The following is a 16,547-nucleotide window of genomic DNA, read 5'->3' on the forward strand; positions in this document are numbered from 1 at the left end:
CATAACTTTGCGTATAATAATCCGATTTTGATAAAACCAGGACCATCAAAAGCGGACATTTTTCTAGTATACTGTCATTTTGCAAAACCTGAGATTGGTCCTTGGCCACCGGAAATGTCCCGGGTTTTCCGAGGGTGTGTTCAAGATGCATTTTTTCCACTGCTTGTCATTTTATGTGACGTTAACATTCATCATGTTTTATGCTTTCTCCGAAAACTAGAATCAATATGCCGGCCAAGGGTGGCTGTAGATCGAGAATCTATCTAAACTACACAGAGATACGGCCATTTCCGTAAAAACGGTACCGGAAACATGATGAAATGATAACAGATCGGAATAATGGAAATATGAGTATCTGACTTCATGGATTCGCGGGACGATGATTACAGAAACATTTCCAGAATGATAGTGTCCACTGCCACCCTTATAGCAGGTTCCATGGGCGTTCCAGGAGGTGCCGGTTTTGGCACCATCTGGAACCATGCTTTCCCAAGACGATAAATATAGGATCTTTATTAGAGATATATTTTGAGGACTGTAAGACTCTTTGGCCAATTTGTAACAGGTTCCGGAAGTTCTGCGAAAGTGACATTTGTTCAGGGTGTATGGCCAATCCCGTATCGTTTTCACGAAAATGGCCATATCTCTGCGTATACCTAACGGATTTTCGATCTGCAGCCAGCATTGGTCAGCATATTAGTTCTAGTTTCTGGGGAAAACATAAAACATGATGGCAGCGAACGTCATATAAAATGACAAGCAGCAGAAAAAATGCATTTTTAACATACCCTCGGAAAACCCAGAACACCACCGGTGGCCAAGAGCCAATCAGAGGTTTCGCATAGGGCCAGTATACTAGAAGAGTTTCCGCGTCCGATGGTCCCAGTTTGATCAAAATCGGATCATTCTACGAAAAATTATGCTGATTTGAACTTCGACAATTTTTTGCCTATCTCAACCTTTTTGTCTAACCCCTGTACAGTTCGTCTTGCTAAGTCAAATCCCGAGCAGGAGCGACGACCTCGATAACAGAAATTGGTATGATTGAGCCTTGCATAAGAGGTAAAATACCAAAAAATAATACCAAAAACTTATATGCAAAATACTTGAGGCATACCATGCTTAGGTATTTCAATACCAAACGAATAATAATTGGTTATGTATTTGGTATTGAAATTCAATTTAATAACTGAGTTTGTTATGGCTTAAGTATTGTACATATTAGTTTTTGGTATTATTCCTTTGGTATTTTACCTCTTATGCAGGGCTAGCTCATAACAGAGTATGGTATCAATAACAGAATTAAGTATTATTGAGCCAATTTCTCCTGCTCGGGATGATATATAATACTATGGGTCTACAAGCCTTTCGTAAAAAGTTTGTTTTTGGAGTGAAATGTTATCTTTTCGGTACAACTTTGTTGTACGAGAAAGACAAATATCAGTATCTCTGGAAAAAACTATCAAGCAAATGATTATACTCTGTTCTTTCATGTCAAGGGTGAACGCAAACGAAATGAACGAAAACAGCAACCCCATAGAAATATTGAATGATAGTCAATTTGATTCCTCTCCCATCGTATGAAAAAGTGAATTCCGATAACATTTCATGATTAGACATATGTAAAAGAGAAAAACCTGTACTTTCCAGTTGTGGGTGTTCAAGAGATAGGTACTGATTTTTGATAATAAGCTGTTTTGGACAAAGATACCGTGCTCGAAACTCGGAAGTCATTCTCTGTGTGTGCGGCACAGATTCTCAAGATATTGACCATGTCGTGTGAGCGTGCGAGGATCACCAAAGCCTGTTTGGTAAAATAGTTTCGGCGGGTTAGAATCTAGTTATTAAATATTCGCCCATCCCTCTTTCTGTCATTATTCCTCATGAATGTCTTTCTTTTCAGAAAATATATTAAGCTCTTTTAGTGGAATGTATTCAACCGTCTAAGACGAATTAAGTACTCTCCATTTAATTCCACCAATTATTTTCGATATCTTTGCAGATACGTATTTCGACCACAACTGTGTGGTCGTCTTCAGTGTCTCGTACTTGACTCGACTTATCGACTCGACGTATCCGTTTCTGTCTGATTTCTTTCAAAAGTTGTCCAAGAAAATATTAGTTTATCTCGCTATAGATATGAAACGCTTAATCTCGATTATGGAAATGTCAGCATCATTTAAAGTTAACTACCTTTAAAACCAACAATGTCACTAAACAAACTTATAAAATTTATTCATCAAACCAAACAGCGTTACACATTTCATACACATTCCATTTTACCGCTCACAGAGCACTTCATAATTCGGCAGTGCCACCTCAGCACCACCATATGGAATATAGCAGCATCCGTGCGATCGTTGCACTTTTCCAATGGTTTGAGATCCTTCATGATAGGCGCGACCGATGTACAATACTTCCCCGTCGGTAGTGCTACCACCGACGACTGCATCCGGTGGGATGTTTCCTCCCGCGGCGCTATCCCAGAGCAGCTCTTTTTGGCAGAGAACCTCGAAGCTGTCGACAAGCACCTCTTCGCCACCGTACGCAATGTAAGCGGCATTCTTGTCAGGAATCACTTTGGCCGGTAGCAGATCTCCAGCGTGGTTTGCCCGGCCAACGTAAATCGATGTACCGTCACTGTCCTGTCCACCGGATACCATGTTTGGCGGATAAGGCCCGTGAGCACTCGTCCAAACCCATTTGGTTGCTGGAATAACATTATCCGTCAGATCGTTGTAATCAATCAAGCAATAAAATCTGTCTTACCCATTTCAAACTAAATAAATTATAGTGCGTACGGTATGAAGATCGGTTATGAACTGACACGTTGCCAGTGGGAGTATTCAAAAATATGTTTAACGTTTGCAATCTATCGGCAATGCTTCCACCATATATAGGAGTGAAATATTTTATCTCTTTCTGGTTTACAGATATTTGTATTTGTAATACAAGCAAGACCTGCAACAGGTCTTATCTGTCTGGCATTCATTGTTTGAACTAGATTTGAACAACTGGTACCTTTATTTCAGCGTCATCTTTTCAGAAGAATGTTTTGCCCTATTAGTCATCTTTGAAATAGTTGCGAATGTATGTTATTGAAACGTTTGTTTTCCATTGATGCATTCGTCAGCTCTTCAACCAAACCCGAATTTAGTCAACTGTTTTTGCAAATAATTAGGAATGAGTAATTGAAGAACTATCTCAGCCAATACAGAGAAACAGGAACATTTTCTTTTCCAAATCTCATACTAGTACTAGGTTTGAGCGGTAAGGGTATCAATAAAAATGCCATCTCAAGTACCAAAACCCGTGTATATACAAAATGTTTATTCAACTGAAAAAGTAGTCTATTCAAAACTAGAGCTTAATAGAGTGTGAGTTAACGGGGGCGCAAATCGCTGAAACGTTGAGATTTCATCTATGGAAAATTCAAAGTTTTCGGAAACATACAATTTTCTCTAGACTCTCGGCGGGTGATATTGACTGTTTTAAACGTAAAATTTCTCCTTTTGAGCATTATTGGTAACAATATTATCAAAAATATCTCATTACATCTCTATTCAAGAAGTGCTATTTGAAGATGGCAACAATACCATCCGTCGTCAACATGGACTATTATTTGCTCCAAGACACCCTAAAATCAATTTTACGTTCAAATAGGTACTTCACAAACTTTATGTCTCTTCGGAAAACATCTAAATTTTAGAGCATCTATTATTTGTCTGGTTTATAATTGACAGACAAACACACCGAAAATGACTATGGCTAGGGAAATACATACAATACAGTAATTTTGAAATTTCACTAGCTACTAAGTGGTCCCCAGCATGCTTACTATCAAGGGCCGCATAGCAATTTCGAACTGTTGAAGCGGGCCACAGTACATTTGCATGATTTGTTTTTCATTTCATGTAGATTTTTACTGCTTAATAACATTTCAATAAAATTTGTTGCGATGAATCTTCTTTAAATAACATACTTGTAAAAACATTTTATTCTACGGGTTTTATCACCGGAGTTAATATTTAAGACGATAAAAATCTTTTCGCAACTGTTTTTAGCATAGTTTGCAGAAGATATATTAATCTTCTTTCCCAAATGATCATATGCCGTACGATTCTAAGATTTTGAATTTTTGTTGAAGGATTATTGTTCACTACACATAACAGTAACGATTCCTTAACCTCATTCCATCCGTTCAAGGACTTTAAATATGCAAAATGTATGCGCGTAAATGCATGAAATAAATAAACTGACAGTTTTATTTCCTATTTAAGCAGTCGAAATATTGAAATCTCCCAATTCTGTGTCATTGAACGAATAGATAAAAATTGAGATTTCGAGCCACCATTGATCATAGATTGTCGTATCAAGTAACGACAAACATGTTTCTAAGCGAAGTAAACTTACCAGCAGTTTTGAATAGAAATCGAATAAATCTGATTTCCGCACTATGTGCCTTGTTTCCAGATTTGCGATCAATTGATTTTTTCAGAAACCTTTTACTTGTCAACTAATCGGAGCTTGGGAAATTCTTGACTTTGTTAAATATTTTAGGTACCATCGAGGGTTCCGATCGAGGGTTCTTTTGATAGATCGAAGGCTATTTTGGACATTTTGAAACAAAAATTATAAAGTAAATTACTCTCAAATTGCCATTATCACAGTGTTGATTGGTTGGATGGTTGTTTGGATTGTTGGATGGCAACTTTCTGTTTCAAATTTGGTATTTTTTCCGTTTAGTTTTTTTTAGAAAATCAAAAATCCAAAGTAGCTCCCGCAGTCAAAAAAAGCCATGCACGACGGTAGCGTAAAGTACGTTAATCTTCAGCTTGCTTTTTTAAGTTAAAAATAAAGGAAATTTAAATTTTGCCAAACCCTCACTTGTATTGAAAGTTTCCTTATTTCAGAGCAGTATATGACAACATTAGTTTGACCGTTTTTGACCATTGGCCATTTACCATTGACCATCTGCGAAAAAATGGACGAATTTGCTATTTTCATAGCCCAGGGCAATACCATCGAAGTTGTTTGCTGTTAACCTACGTAACATCTACGAAGTGATGAATTTAATATTAATCATGATGGTGCTTATACATCGTAATGTTGTGAACTTGACAGATTCCCTGAGTATAATAAAAAACTGAGTATGATGAAAAGCGTTTCATATGCATATAAACGGGCCACATGTAGTGTATATTCTGAAATCCTTCGCGGGCCGCAGGAAATGGCTTCGAGGGCCGCATGCGGCCCGCGGGCCGCACTTTGGGGATCACTGACTAAACAATACTTAAACCAATAGTTTTCAAGTGATCACCATAGACTAGTCTTTCTGAGTAACAGACATATAAGAAGCAAAACTTCTGTTCCAGTCCAGTTGTATTGACAAATTAAGCTATCCGGTGGATTCAGGTGGATGCAACCTACCTGGATACTTGGTTGGCTACAACGACGATACACCCATGCCTGGTGTATGGTAGAGAACTCTATAATCGTCGGCCTTGAGCGATGTCCCTTCAGTTTTAACCAACGTTTAGGATCCCTAGATCCGATTCCATCGCGTGCAGTCAGCATGTTTGTGGCCTCCCGCAATGTCGCTGTCCTCTATCTAGTTCTCAGTTAAATATTGACCATCCCATTGAAATCTGCGTATTTCATAGGATTCACACTATTTTCTTCTTTTTACACTTGGATACAGCTCGTGATTCATGCGTCTGCGCCATAAACCATTTTATAGGTTCCCTTCGAGTATTGTACGCTGAATTTTTCGCTCGAAAGCCCCATAAGCTTTACGCTTCGCCTCTTCTAATGTCCACGCTTCATACCCATAATGGATCACTGGTCGAATCATAATTTTATACGGAGCAAGTTCTGCATGTTACGGGACCTAAGCTGGTTACGTAATCCGTGGAAGGCCCTATTCGCAGTAGCAATACGTCTTTTCACTTCGAACAAATTATTCAACAATTTCAAACACATCCGCATCATGAAAAAGAAAAACACACAAATAAAGTTTAAATTAAATTAAAATCCCCATCAAGATTAGTGAGTTAATTTCTTTGCAAATTACATTTGTTTCATATATCTGCTTCTTAATCGTTGTTAATTACATTTTTGGATTTGTGTGTTCTATATTGGGGTTCATTTTACGATTGCGAAAAATAAAATGTCAGGAAAATATGATAGAATTTCTTCGGTAATATCTCAGCAGTTTCTCGATGGATTTGCAATTTTCTTAGACCATTCGATCAAGAAAGAGTCAACGCTTCATGTACACTGAAGTTATTTTTTACGCGGATTGCTTTCACGCGGTTTTTACCAGGATTACGGGATCTACGCGATTTCTAGGCAAGCTATGTGATTTACAATCCGATAATGAAAGAATGGGCTGCAAAATGGTGGGTTGACATCAAGGAAGGAGCGCCTAACAGAGCTCTGGTCCCCACAAGTCCCTATCTCACGCTTCCACGGGTCGTCAGATGACAAAAGACCGCCAGCTAAGGGTTGTGTACTTAGCTGGTAGTGCAGCCTGGGCACTGTTGTCCTTCTGACATCAGCTAGAGTGAGAAGGTACGCCTCGAGCGTCTGTTCACCAGGAGGTGCGGCTCAAACAGCGTCTGCCTGGTACCCAGCGGCTGATTAACGAAATGCTGTATCGCGTCAGCTACACCTAAGGTGGCAGCCCCATCATCGCGATGTAGGTAACGCGACCCCGGTAAGGTAGCTTACTGAAGCCTCTCAAATACCACGAAAAATGGAGATAGAAGAGAAAGAGAACGTTATTTTTGGCAACCGACCCGGCAACGAAATAAGGACTATGATTGGAAACTCGGTACCTGGAATGTCAGGACCCTAAATGAACCTGGACGAGTGAGCCTTCTGGCTCGTGAACTGCAGAAGGTTGGAGTGAACGTGGCTGCTATTCAAGATGTCCGATGGCCTAGATCCGGAGAACGTGAATTCCGAGCCGTGGACCCCACGACCAATACTGCATTCAAGTATAACATCTATCACAGCGGCGGTGAAAAAGCAGAGCATGGAGTTGGTTTCGTAGTGATGGGCAAGCAGATCAAGCGAGTGATGCGGTGGAAACCCATTAGCGAACGAATCTGTATGTTGAGGATACGGGGCAAATTCTTCAATTACAGCCTAATCAACGTTTACGCATCGACAAACGATAAATCCGACGACGTGAAGGACACGTTTTATGAATGTCTTGATAAAGCCTATGGAGAGTGCCCAAAGCATGTAGTGAAAATTGTTATCGGAGACGCCAACGCTCAGGTCGGTAGAGAGGACTTTTTCCGTCCCATAATCGGTAGGGAGAGCCTTCACTCCGCTACCAATGACAACGGCCTACGGCTAGTAAATTTTGCTGCTGCCAGAGGGATGGCCATCAGTAGCACCTACTTTGCACGAAAGAACATCCGAAAGCACACCTGGAGACACCCAAATGGCGAAACTTGCAACCAGATAGACCATGTTCTGGTGGATGGGCGCCATTTCTCGGATGCTATCGATGTGCGGACATTCAGAGGTCCGAACATTGACTCTGATCACTACCTCGTTGTCAGTAAAATTCGATCACGGTTGTCAACTGTATCGAACGAAAGATCACAGCGAACGATGCGTTACAATATCCAGCGATTGTCGGCAGAAGGAGTATCGGCTGAGTACCGCCAGAAGCTCGACGAACGGATAAGTGCAATCAACGTTAGCGACAGCATCAACGATCTATGGGAGTCGATCTATGGAGCGGTGAGCACAACAGCACGAGAAGTGGTAGGCACTGCACAGAGGCGACCCAGGACGGGTTGGACAGATGTGGAGTGTCAGAGAGTGACAGACGAGAAGAACGTTGCCAGAAGCCGGATGTTGGTGTCAGGTACCCGATCGAATAGAGATCGGTACAAGGAAGCAAGAACAGCCGAAAAACGAATCCACCGCAGGAAGAAAAAAGAGTACGAAGAACAAGTTATTAGTGAGGCGCAGGAAAAAATGGAGCAGAACGATATGCGGAGGTTTTATGAGTCTGTCAATGGCGTGCGGAGAAAGACAGCGCCATCTCCCGTCATGTGCAACGACCAACAAGGGAATTTGCTGACAGATAAAACTGAAGTGGCTGCCAGGTGGAAGCAACACTTCGAGACTTTGTTGAATGGAGGAAGTGACGGTGCATCGGTGAACAGAATAAATATTAGCGACGATGTACAAGCTGTGGAGTCACCTACACTAGATGAGGTTAAAAAAGCTGTCAAAGAGCTGAAAAACAATAAGGATGCGGGGAAGGACCAGCTCCCGGCTGAACTTCTCAAACATGGCAGTGAGCAGCTTAATGAAATTCTGCACCATATTATGTCGAAAATATGGGAAGACTAGCTGGTTGGACAGCCTCATTTGCCCTCTCTTTATGAAGAAGCGCAGACTGAAGTGCGCCAATTATCAAGGAATAACCTTCCTTAATTCGGCGTACAAAATTATGTCCCGTATTCTGTTCAACAGATTGAGACCGCTTGAAGAGTCCTTCGTCGGCGAATACCAAGCGGGTTTTCGTGAGGGCCGATCAACGACGGATCAAATGTTTACCCTGAGACAAATCCTTGATAAATTCCGGGAGTACAACTTGCAGACACATCATCTGTTTATTGATTTCAAGGCGGCATACGACTCAGTGAAACGGAATGAATTATGGCAAATTATGCTTGAACATGGTTTTCCGGCGAAACTGATACGGCTGATTCGTATAACGTTGGACGGATCGAAATCAAGTGTAAGGGTTGCGGATGAAATATCGACGTCATTTGTTACCTTAGATAGATTGAAGCAGGGTGATGCACTCTGGAAACTACTGTTCAATATAGCGCTCGAGGGAACGATTAGGAGAGCTGGTGTGCAAAGAAGCGGTACCATTATCACAAAATCGCATATGCTCCTGGGATTTGCGGACGATATCGATATTATCGGAATTGATCGCCGTGCCGTGGAAGAGGCTTTTGCGCCTTTTAAGAGGGAGACAGCGAGGATTGGACTCACGATCAATACCAGCAAAACGAAGTACATGGTCGCTGGCAATCAACGTGGGTTCATTAGTGGTGGTGGTAGCGAAATAGTGCTGGATGGTGAAAAATTTGAAGCGGTAGAAGAATTTGCGTATCTTGGAACATTAGTGACATGCGATAATGATGTTACCCGCGAGGTGAAAAGGCGTATTGCAGCTGCAAATAGGGCTTATTATGGACTTCGTAACCAGCTTAAGTCCCGTAGTCTGCAAACGAAAACAAAACTCGCGCTGTATACTACTCTGATTCTTCCGGTGGCTTTATACGGCCATGAGACATGGACGTTAAAGGAGGCTGATCGGAGAGCTCTCGGAGTGTTTGAGCGTAAGGTGCTGCGGACAATGCTCGGCGGTAAACAGGAGAACGGTATCTGGCGGCGTCGCATGAATCACGAATTGTACCAGGTGTATAAAGGGCTGGATATTATTAAGCTTATACAACACGGCAGACTACGGTGGGCTGGTCACGTTGTTCGTATGCCGGAAGAACGTCAAGCGAAGATAATATATAGTAGAGAACCCGGAAGAGGCCGCAGGCTTCGTGGAAGGCCGCGTACACGATGGCTTTTTGCAGTTGAAGAGGACCTGAGGGCGCTCAATGTTCAGGGCGACTGGAAGCGATTGGCCCAGGATCGAGTCCAGTGGAGAAGGATACTCCATTCGGCGTAGGTTCATCGCCCATCAAGTAAGTAAGTAATGAAAGAATACGGACTGATTTTACGGCAACGACTCTTAGTGCGAAACAACGGACACGAATATGAATATGGAACGTTTTAACCCTAGCCTAGCAGGGTACTTGCCAATGAGGCACGCCGCATGAAGCTTGAGATCCTGGGACTGAGTGAAGTCCGTTGGTCAAACGTTGGAGAACACAGAATGCCGTCGGGAAAAATTCTGCTATACTCTGGTTTACGAGGTGAACACGCTCCCCGGAATAGCGGAGTTGGCTTCCTACTAAGCGCCCAGGCACAATCTGCGTTTATGAATTAGGAACTTATCAATAAACGGATAATAGTTGCCAGATTTAGAACAAACACGGAGGGCTGTTCGCAGAATTCTGTGGTAATAACGACATGGTGATCGGGCGATCGCTCTTCCCTTATCGACCGGTTTACAAGGTCACGTGGGTCTCCCGTGACGGCTTTACAGAAAATCAAATCGCCCACATCAGCACCAGCATCAGCCGAAAATGGTAACGAAGCCTTCTTGATGTACGGAATAAACGTAGTGCCGACATTGCGTCTGATCATCACCTCCTTATCGGCGAAACACGCCAGCGCATTTCGCGGTTTCTGGAGGCAGAAACAGGTGGCAGGTGAAGAGAGTTGGAAGGTGGTTCAACACACGCCGACTAGGCTCTGGAGAAGGAAGTGAAACGCTTATCTAGACCAACATTTGAAAAGGGCGTAAAAGCCAAAATTTATTCTTTCTGATTCTTCGTCTACATGTATAGCTATATACGAGGACGAAGAATCAGAAGGAATCAATTTTGGCTGTTACGCCCTTTTCAAATGTTGGTCTAGTTATGTCGACGGGATAAACGAGCATGGGCGGACTCTCTGTTCGACGAAGAAGAGAGAGCCGCAGCAACCTCTACGATATCTCACAACGCTTAAGCGGGGCGAAGATGAATGAATGCAAAGACGATGCTTGTGAAAGACGCATCAACAACTTTTTCAAGTGCTACCCAGGCCACCACCACCTCGGCATGATCTGCCTAGGATCCGACGTATAACACGCGTCAATACCGAAGCTCCATCACTGCTAGAGATTCAAACAGCCATCCAAAGCAAAAAAAGCCCCACGGATAGATCGGATATCAGCCGAGATGTTCAAAGCTGACCCCATGACATCCGCACAACTACTGCATCGGTTATTTCGTAATATCTGGGACACCGCAACTTTCCCGGTCTACTGGATGCAAGATATCTCAGTGAAGTTGCCCAAAAAGAGTGACCTGATTGTATGCGATAGCTGCGAGGTATTATGTTGCTGTGTACCGTTCTCAAGGTTCTATGCAATGTCATCCTAGCCAGGATTCAGGAGAAAATTGATGCGACTCTCCGGCGGAAGCAGGCCGGATTCCGTGCAGGAGATCCTGTGTGGACTATATTGCCACGCTCCGTATCATTCTGGAGCAGCATTCAACAGCATTTAGCGAATTCCAAGAGTCCATTTACTTGGTATTCATTGACTACGAAAAAGCTTTCAATCGTCTCAATCACGAGACTATGTGGGACGCCCTGAGACGCAAAGGGGTTCCTGAGAAAATCATCGGCCTCATCGAGGCACAGTACGAGGCGTTCTTGTGTAATGCTGCACAATGGGGTCTTGTCCGACCCTATGCGGGTCGTAGCTGGTGTGAGGCAAGGATGTAGTCTGTCGCCGCTATTGTTCCTCTTAGTAATCGACAAGATTCTCATAGGTGCGAACCAAATCGCGGGCTGCTATGGCAGCCTATAACCACAGACCATCAGACGTAAGACTAAAGAAATTACCATTGACCATGACTTTAACGATCAATTTGAATTGGAATGATTGCGCGTTTCACAGCTAGAGGCGCTAGCGTCAGAACCCTTCGTGTTTGACATTTCACTCCAACGCCTTCTCACAGAGAACAGACATGGATGCTCGAACAAAATTTCATTAAAAACGTGTGTAAAGAATAAAATCGTACCCCAACGCCGCCAACCCAGGCTGCCCGACATAAAAACTCAATTTCACTAAGCGATGGCGTTGGCATACACTACATAAACAATGTAGTGCTGCCACCTAGGAGCAATTCGGAATGAACACTAGCGCTAAAAACTAAAACACGGCAAATTTTAATCATATTCATCAGCACACTAGCACCGCGCCACGGAGGCATAACGACTTACTTTAAAATGGCCAGTACACAATCACAATCACAATACACAATCACGCGAATGAAGATGAACGTCTGTTCTCTGTGGCCTTCTGGAGACAATGTCATACGAAATATTGTGTCGTGTAACATGCTCGCAAGATGGTGGTAGAGATGAACTTATCAGAAAAATGTTCATGCTATTACGTCTGTTTGTCTGTGCTATAACTATGGAGCACCTAAACGACTTCAAATTGGCTGATGACGTTGCACTTCTTGCTCAACGGCACTCTGATATGCATACGATCAACAACCTTGCCGAGCGCTCCTCTCCGGCAGGTTTAGTCATCAACGTCAACAAAACCAAATCGTTGAATGTAAACACGGTGACCCCTTCCAGTTTCACAGTAGCTGGACAATCAGTGGATAATGTTGAAAGCTTCTGATATCTTGGTAGCCAAATGGCGTCAGACGGCGGTACCAAGATCGACATAGGCGCACGGATCAAGAAAGCAAGGGCTGCCTGCGCGAGTTTAAGAATTATCTGGAAAAACAGGCAGATACCTAAGTGCACGCACCAAATTACGAACTTTCCAACTCTAACGTGAAATCTGTGCTGTTATACGCTACCAAAACATGGTGTGTATAACTGCCGTAATCTGGAAAAGTGACGTAACAACCATTTTACAACATGCATGTTTTCCATTTTTCTGTTAAAGAGCTCGATGAGTAGTCCTCGTTAACACCATTTTTGGAAAATGGCGTAAACGTCACTTTTTCAGATTACGGCAGATCAGTGGAGAACACTCAACGGCTTAAGGTGTTCATCAACAGATGCCTGCGGTATATAATTCGGTATGGTGGCCTCACAACTGGATCTCATCGTCGTTATCCCCAGAGGCCGATAGCAACAGAAATTCGGGATCGTAAGTGTTGAGGGTCGGCCACACTTTACGTAGGGGCCGAAACGAAATCTGTAAACAAGCATTAGACTGGAACCCAGCGGGACATCAGAGCAGAGGCTCATGACGGCGAAGCCTCAATAAAGAGATAAAAGAGACCGAAATCTAACTTGGTAACAGGTTAAAACGATAGCTGAACATTGCTCAGGATGGAGATCTTTCAAGTCGGCCCGTAACACCACCGGAGGTGTACAGGACCCATAAGTAAGTAAGTAAAGCACCAAATTAGAATTAGGAAGTCAGGACTTCCGAACCGAACTGTCTTCCAAACTTTTATCTGTCGAACTAATTGATGCGTTGTTTAGCGAATCTTTGGGTGAATCCAACGCACTACTTCCGAAGTTGGGTAAGTTGCCTGTATCTGGAGAAAAATCCAACTTCGTTATAAAAAGCGTACTAACTTTGTTCCGGATAGACAATATTCCGGATATTAGCCACCAGAAGTGGAAATTGATTACAATTACTGAAACTCGATTTGTACACTCGATTTGCATTTTTAAAATGTTCTATCGGGGGTCATTTTTACATACATTTTTGGGGGGGTTAAAATGTCATTTGAGATTTATATGGAATTTGCACCAAAAATAGTGAAAAAAAATAAAAATTGTTCTAGATCCCCCGATAGAACATTTTAGTTTACCCACTATATGAAAGAGGAGAGCATCTACTTTCACGTGATGGAATACTGATATGTCAAAAATAATGTTTCCCCATAGACACACCGTGTATAAACAGGTTTTTTTTTTGTTGGGGCGTAGAACCACTGCGTCCATTGAGTTGAACTTTTGTGGTATACCCCTGATTACTCTTAACTATGTATTCGCATCTTGTAGGTTGATTACCATTTGTCAAGTAAACAACCTAAGACGCGTCTTTTCCCAGTCCGGTATAATTGAGTTAATAAAACCCACTACCTTTCCAGGATTCGCAGTCCAAATATCTCCTGGTTGCATAAAGCCACTATTTAGAAATTTAGATCTACCCTTGTACAATGCATCACAACTGCAAAGCAGATGTTCCGAGGTTTCACGTTCCATGTTACAGAAACGACAGATATCATTCTGAATCTGGCCAATATTTTTCAAGTGATATCTGCTCGGGCAGTGTCCGGTTATTAGGCCAGTGAAGGTGCAAAGAGGTTTAAAAAAACAGGTAACAGGTAAAACAAACAGGTATAAAAAAAGGAGTTTTATGATGCCTATATTTACTATATGGGGCGATATGATGGCCACCCCCTCGGGGCAAGACGAGCAAAGACCAACAATTTTATCAAAAATGTGCTACATTTATTTGGAACGGCTGACCCATTTTTGCACTTCCAGGGATTATGTACCAATTATGTTTCGCCTGAAAATGTCTTATTCCATGTTGATTTTTTGGCGTCTGGCTTTACAACAATATCTGAATTGACCTAAACCTAATTTTCGCGATAAAAACCATCATCGTTGTTTTAAATTATCTCTGATCCAGGCAGAAACTAATTTGATGATTTTGTAAGTGCATTTAAGGATTGGACGATTCTTAATCTTGGAGGTGACCTTGTCCCTATTACAGTTGGCAATACCGCCCCTAGCTGACATATATATAAATTTTTATATCATATCGAACATAATTACTGTGAAATTATTATTGTAGTTAAGCTAATAGTTAAGTGAAAACCTCGGTAAATATCAGTTATGCTGAAAACGATAAATGTATGCTTTAAGCCTTAAATTATGCAACCACGAAATTATTAGAAAATTCGAATTTCAACCACAACATTTTATAATTAATATTTCAAAAACAAGTAAGGTTGCCAGAGTGCGTTTTTCAGTTTTACATTATTGTTAACCATAACCTCGTAATAATAATGTGAAAATAATGCTCACTTAAGTCCAGGGTTTGCAGAAATCGCTCTCAATAGATAACGAACAATGATAAAAGAGAAGCAAAAACTGTTCCGAATCATAACAAGCCATGATAAAATATTTATCAAGCTTGTATACAAGTGCGAAAAAATAGAATCGGATAGACAGCCCTCACAGAAAAATGGTGATTCTCGGTTTGTTTTTGCTCATTTCGTGTTGGTTATTGCACAGCTGTGTAGAACACGTTGAAATGCATCATCAGAGCCAGTGCTCCCCGCATTTGGAGCTTTCTAAAAGAAATTTAACATGGGGTATAGCCTCCCGAATCGGTTCTCTATCATGACAGCTTGGAAAAAAAGTCTCTCGCGGTATGCTACATATCGTATATGTATACAGAGATGATAAGTGAGAGACTTGTTCATTCTCTTTAGGATTCAATCTCTGCTTAAGTCATAATCAACGTTGGCTGTCTTGCCTCATATGGCGATATTGCCCCACTTTCCCCTAATCACTTTCTTCGGTGAGGTTTGATCCCACGAAACCAGTACGCTAGACAGTAGGGAAAGAGTCGTTATATTTCCGATCTTTAGTTAACATAATGATTTGCGTCCTAGTTCATACCATTACTTTTGAGGTGCCGACAAACTCGCGGCTTTGTTGACGTTAAGGACAAGACAAGACACGACAAAAAATAACAGAATGGGATAAGGGCCTAATTTGTAATGGTATTCTCATTGCCGATTGGTGTAGTGTGAATCTTCTCTGGTTAGACTGAGTTAGGGCCGATGCCCACGTAGCGTTTTTTCAACGCTGCGTGCACGTCGGTGTGCATCGGCGACGCTGCGTTACCGCTTTTTCCCGATGCACACATGCGTCCTTTTAACTCGTTGAAAAAACGCTACATGGGCATCGGCCCTTAGACGAGGTGAACATGGCTTTACGAGAGACTGAGGGGTCAGACAAGGACATTGATTCGTTTTAGGAAACTTATACACAAAAAGCATGTAATCTAGACCAAACTTACGTAGCACATATTTGGAGCTTTCCTTTTGGACACGGAAGGATGCACATGAATCAGATCTGACCGTAATTATTGGGATAGCAACGTGGCTGATGTCGGGGTAACCGCAGCCGCATCGATTGTTATCTGTGCGCCCTATTCGATAACATTGCGCGTTTAACGAGTAGTAATGGGACTAATTGTCAATCCCTTGGACCAGGGTTTTTTCGATATCTATCTGTGGTAGACACAGAGTGTACCCATCTACTCCCATATCATTTATCCCATTTTCGTTGCCAACTGACCAAACCCTTACGTGTTGACGAGCCATTGTGAATAATTCGATAAAGCGCCATAGCGCCCACCTTGGCTAGTGAATTCACTTTCTCATTACCTGTAATTGAGTAATGAGAAGGGATCTGTCTACATGGCAGGCTGGAAGATTAGCCACTAACAGCACGCGTCTCAGATTATCGGTTGATGTAATCGACGGTAAGGCAAACAATACCCGATAATTAGGATAGGTATAACTGTAAACTATCATTCAATTATATAAGTAATGCCACGTCAAGTTCTGCCATTAAACATTTTTTTGTTGCTAAGTATTTCTTTACTGAGAAATTAACGAACAAAGTGAAGGTCCGAAGTTAGATTGAAATAGGTATTGATTAGGTAATCGGGGGATCCCATGGAAGTATGGTTATCAACCGAAACCCATACATACAACACATAAAATACATAATTTATATGCGCAAATGCACATTAGCCATATTTTTCTTACTGAAATAATAAAAAAGAACAACACCGACCAATCATGAAATATTCCGAGAAG

The 16,547-nt window shown here is 42.0% G+C and overlaps 1 protein-coding gene across 1 annotated transcript; it reads right to left on the bottom strand.

Annotated features, from left to right (window-relative positions):
* Positions 1 to 2,210: 2,210 nt before the first annotated feature.
* LOC134214503 (uncharacterized) lies at positions 2,211 to 2,922 on the bottom strand. Its single transcript, XM_062693862.1, has 2 exons — positions 2,770 to 2,922; positions 2,211 to 2,710 (listed from the first exon to the last, which is right to left on the bottom strand). Exons 1-2 carry the CDS (start codon positions 2,771 to 2,773, stop codon positions 2,280 to 2,282), a joined length of 435 nt encoding a protein of 144 aa, XP_062549846.1. The 5' UTR covers positions 2,774 to 2,922; the 3' UTR covers positions 2,211 to 2,279.
* Between the last annotated feature and the right edge of the window lie 13,625 nt (positions 2,923 to 16,547).

The sequence above is a fragment of the Armigeres subalbatus genome, chromosome 2 (genome assembly GCF_024139115.2).
Source record: "Armigeres subalbatus isolate Guangzhou_Male chromosome 2, GZ_Asu_2, whole genome shotgun sequence".
Classification (NCBI taxonomy): domain Eukaryota; kingdom Metazoa; phylum Arthropoda; class Insecta; order Diptera; family Culicidae; genus Armigeres; species Armigeres subalbatus.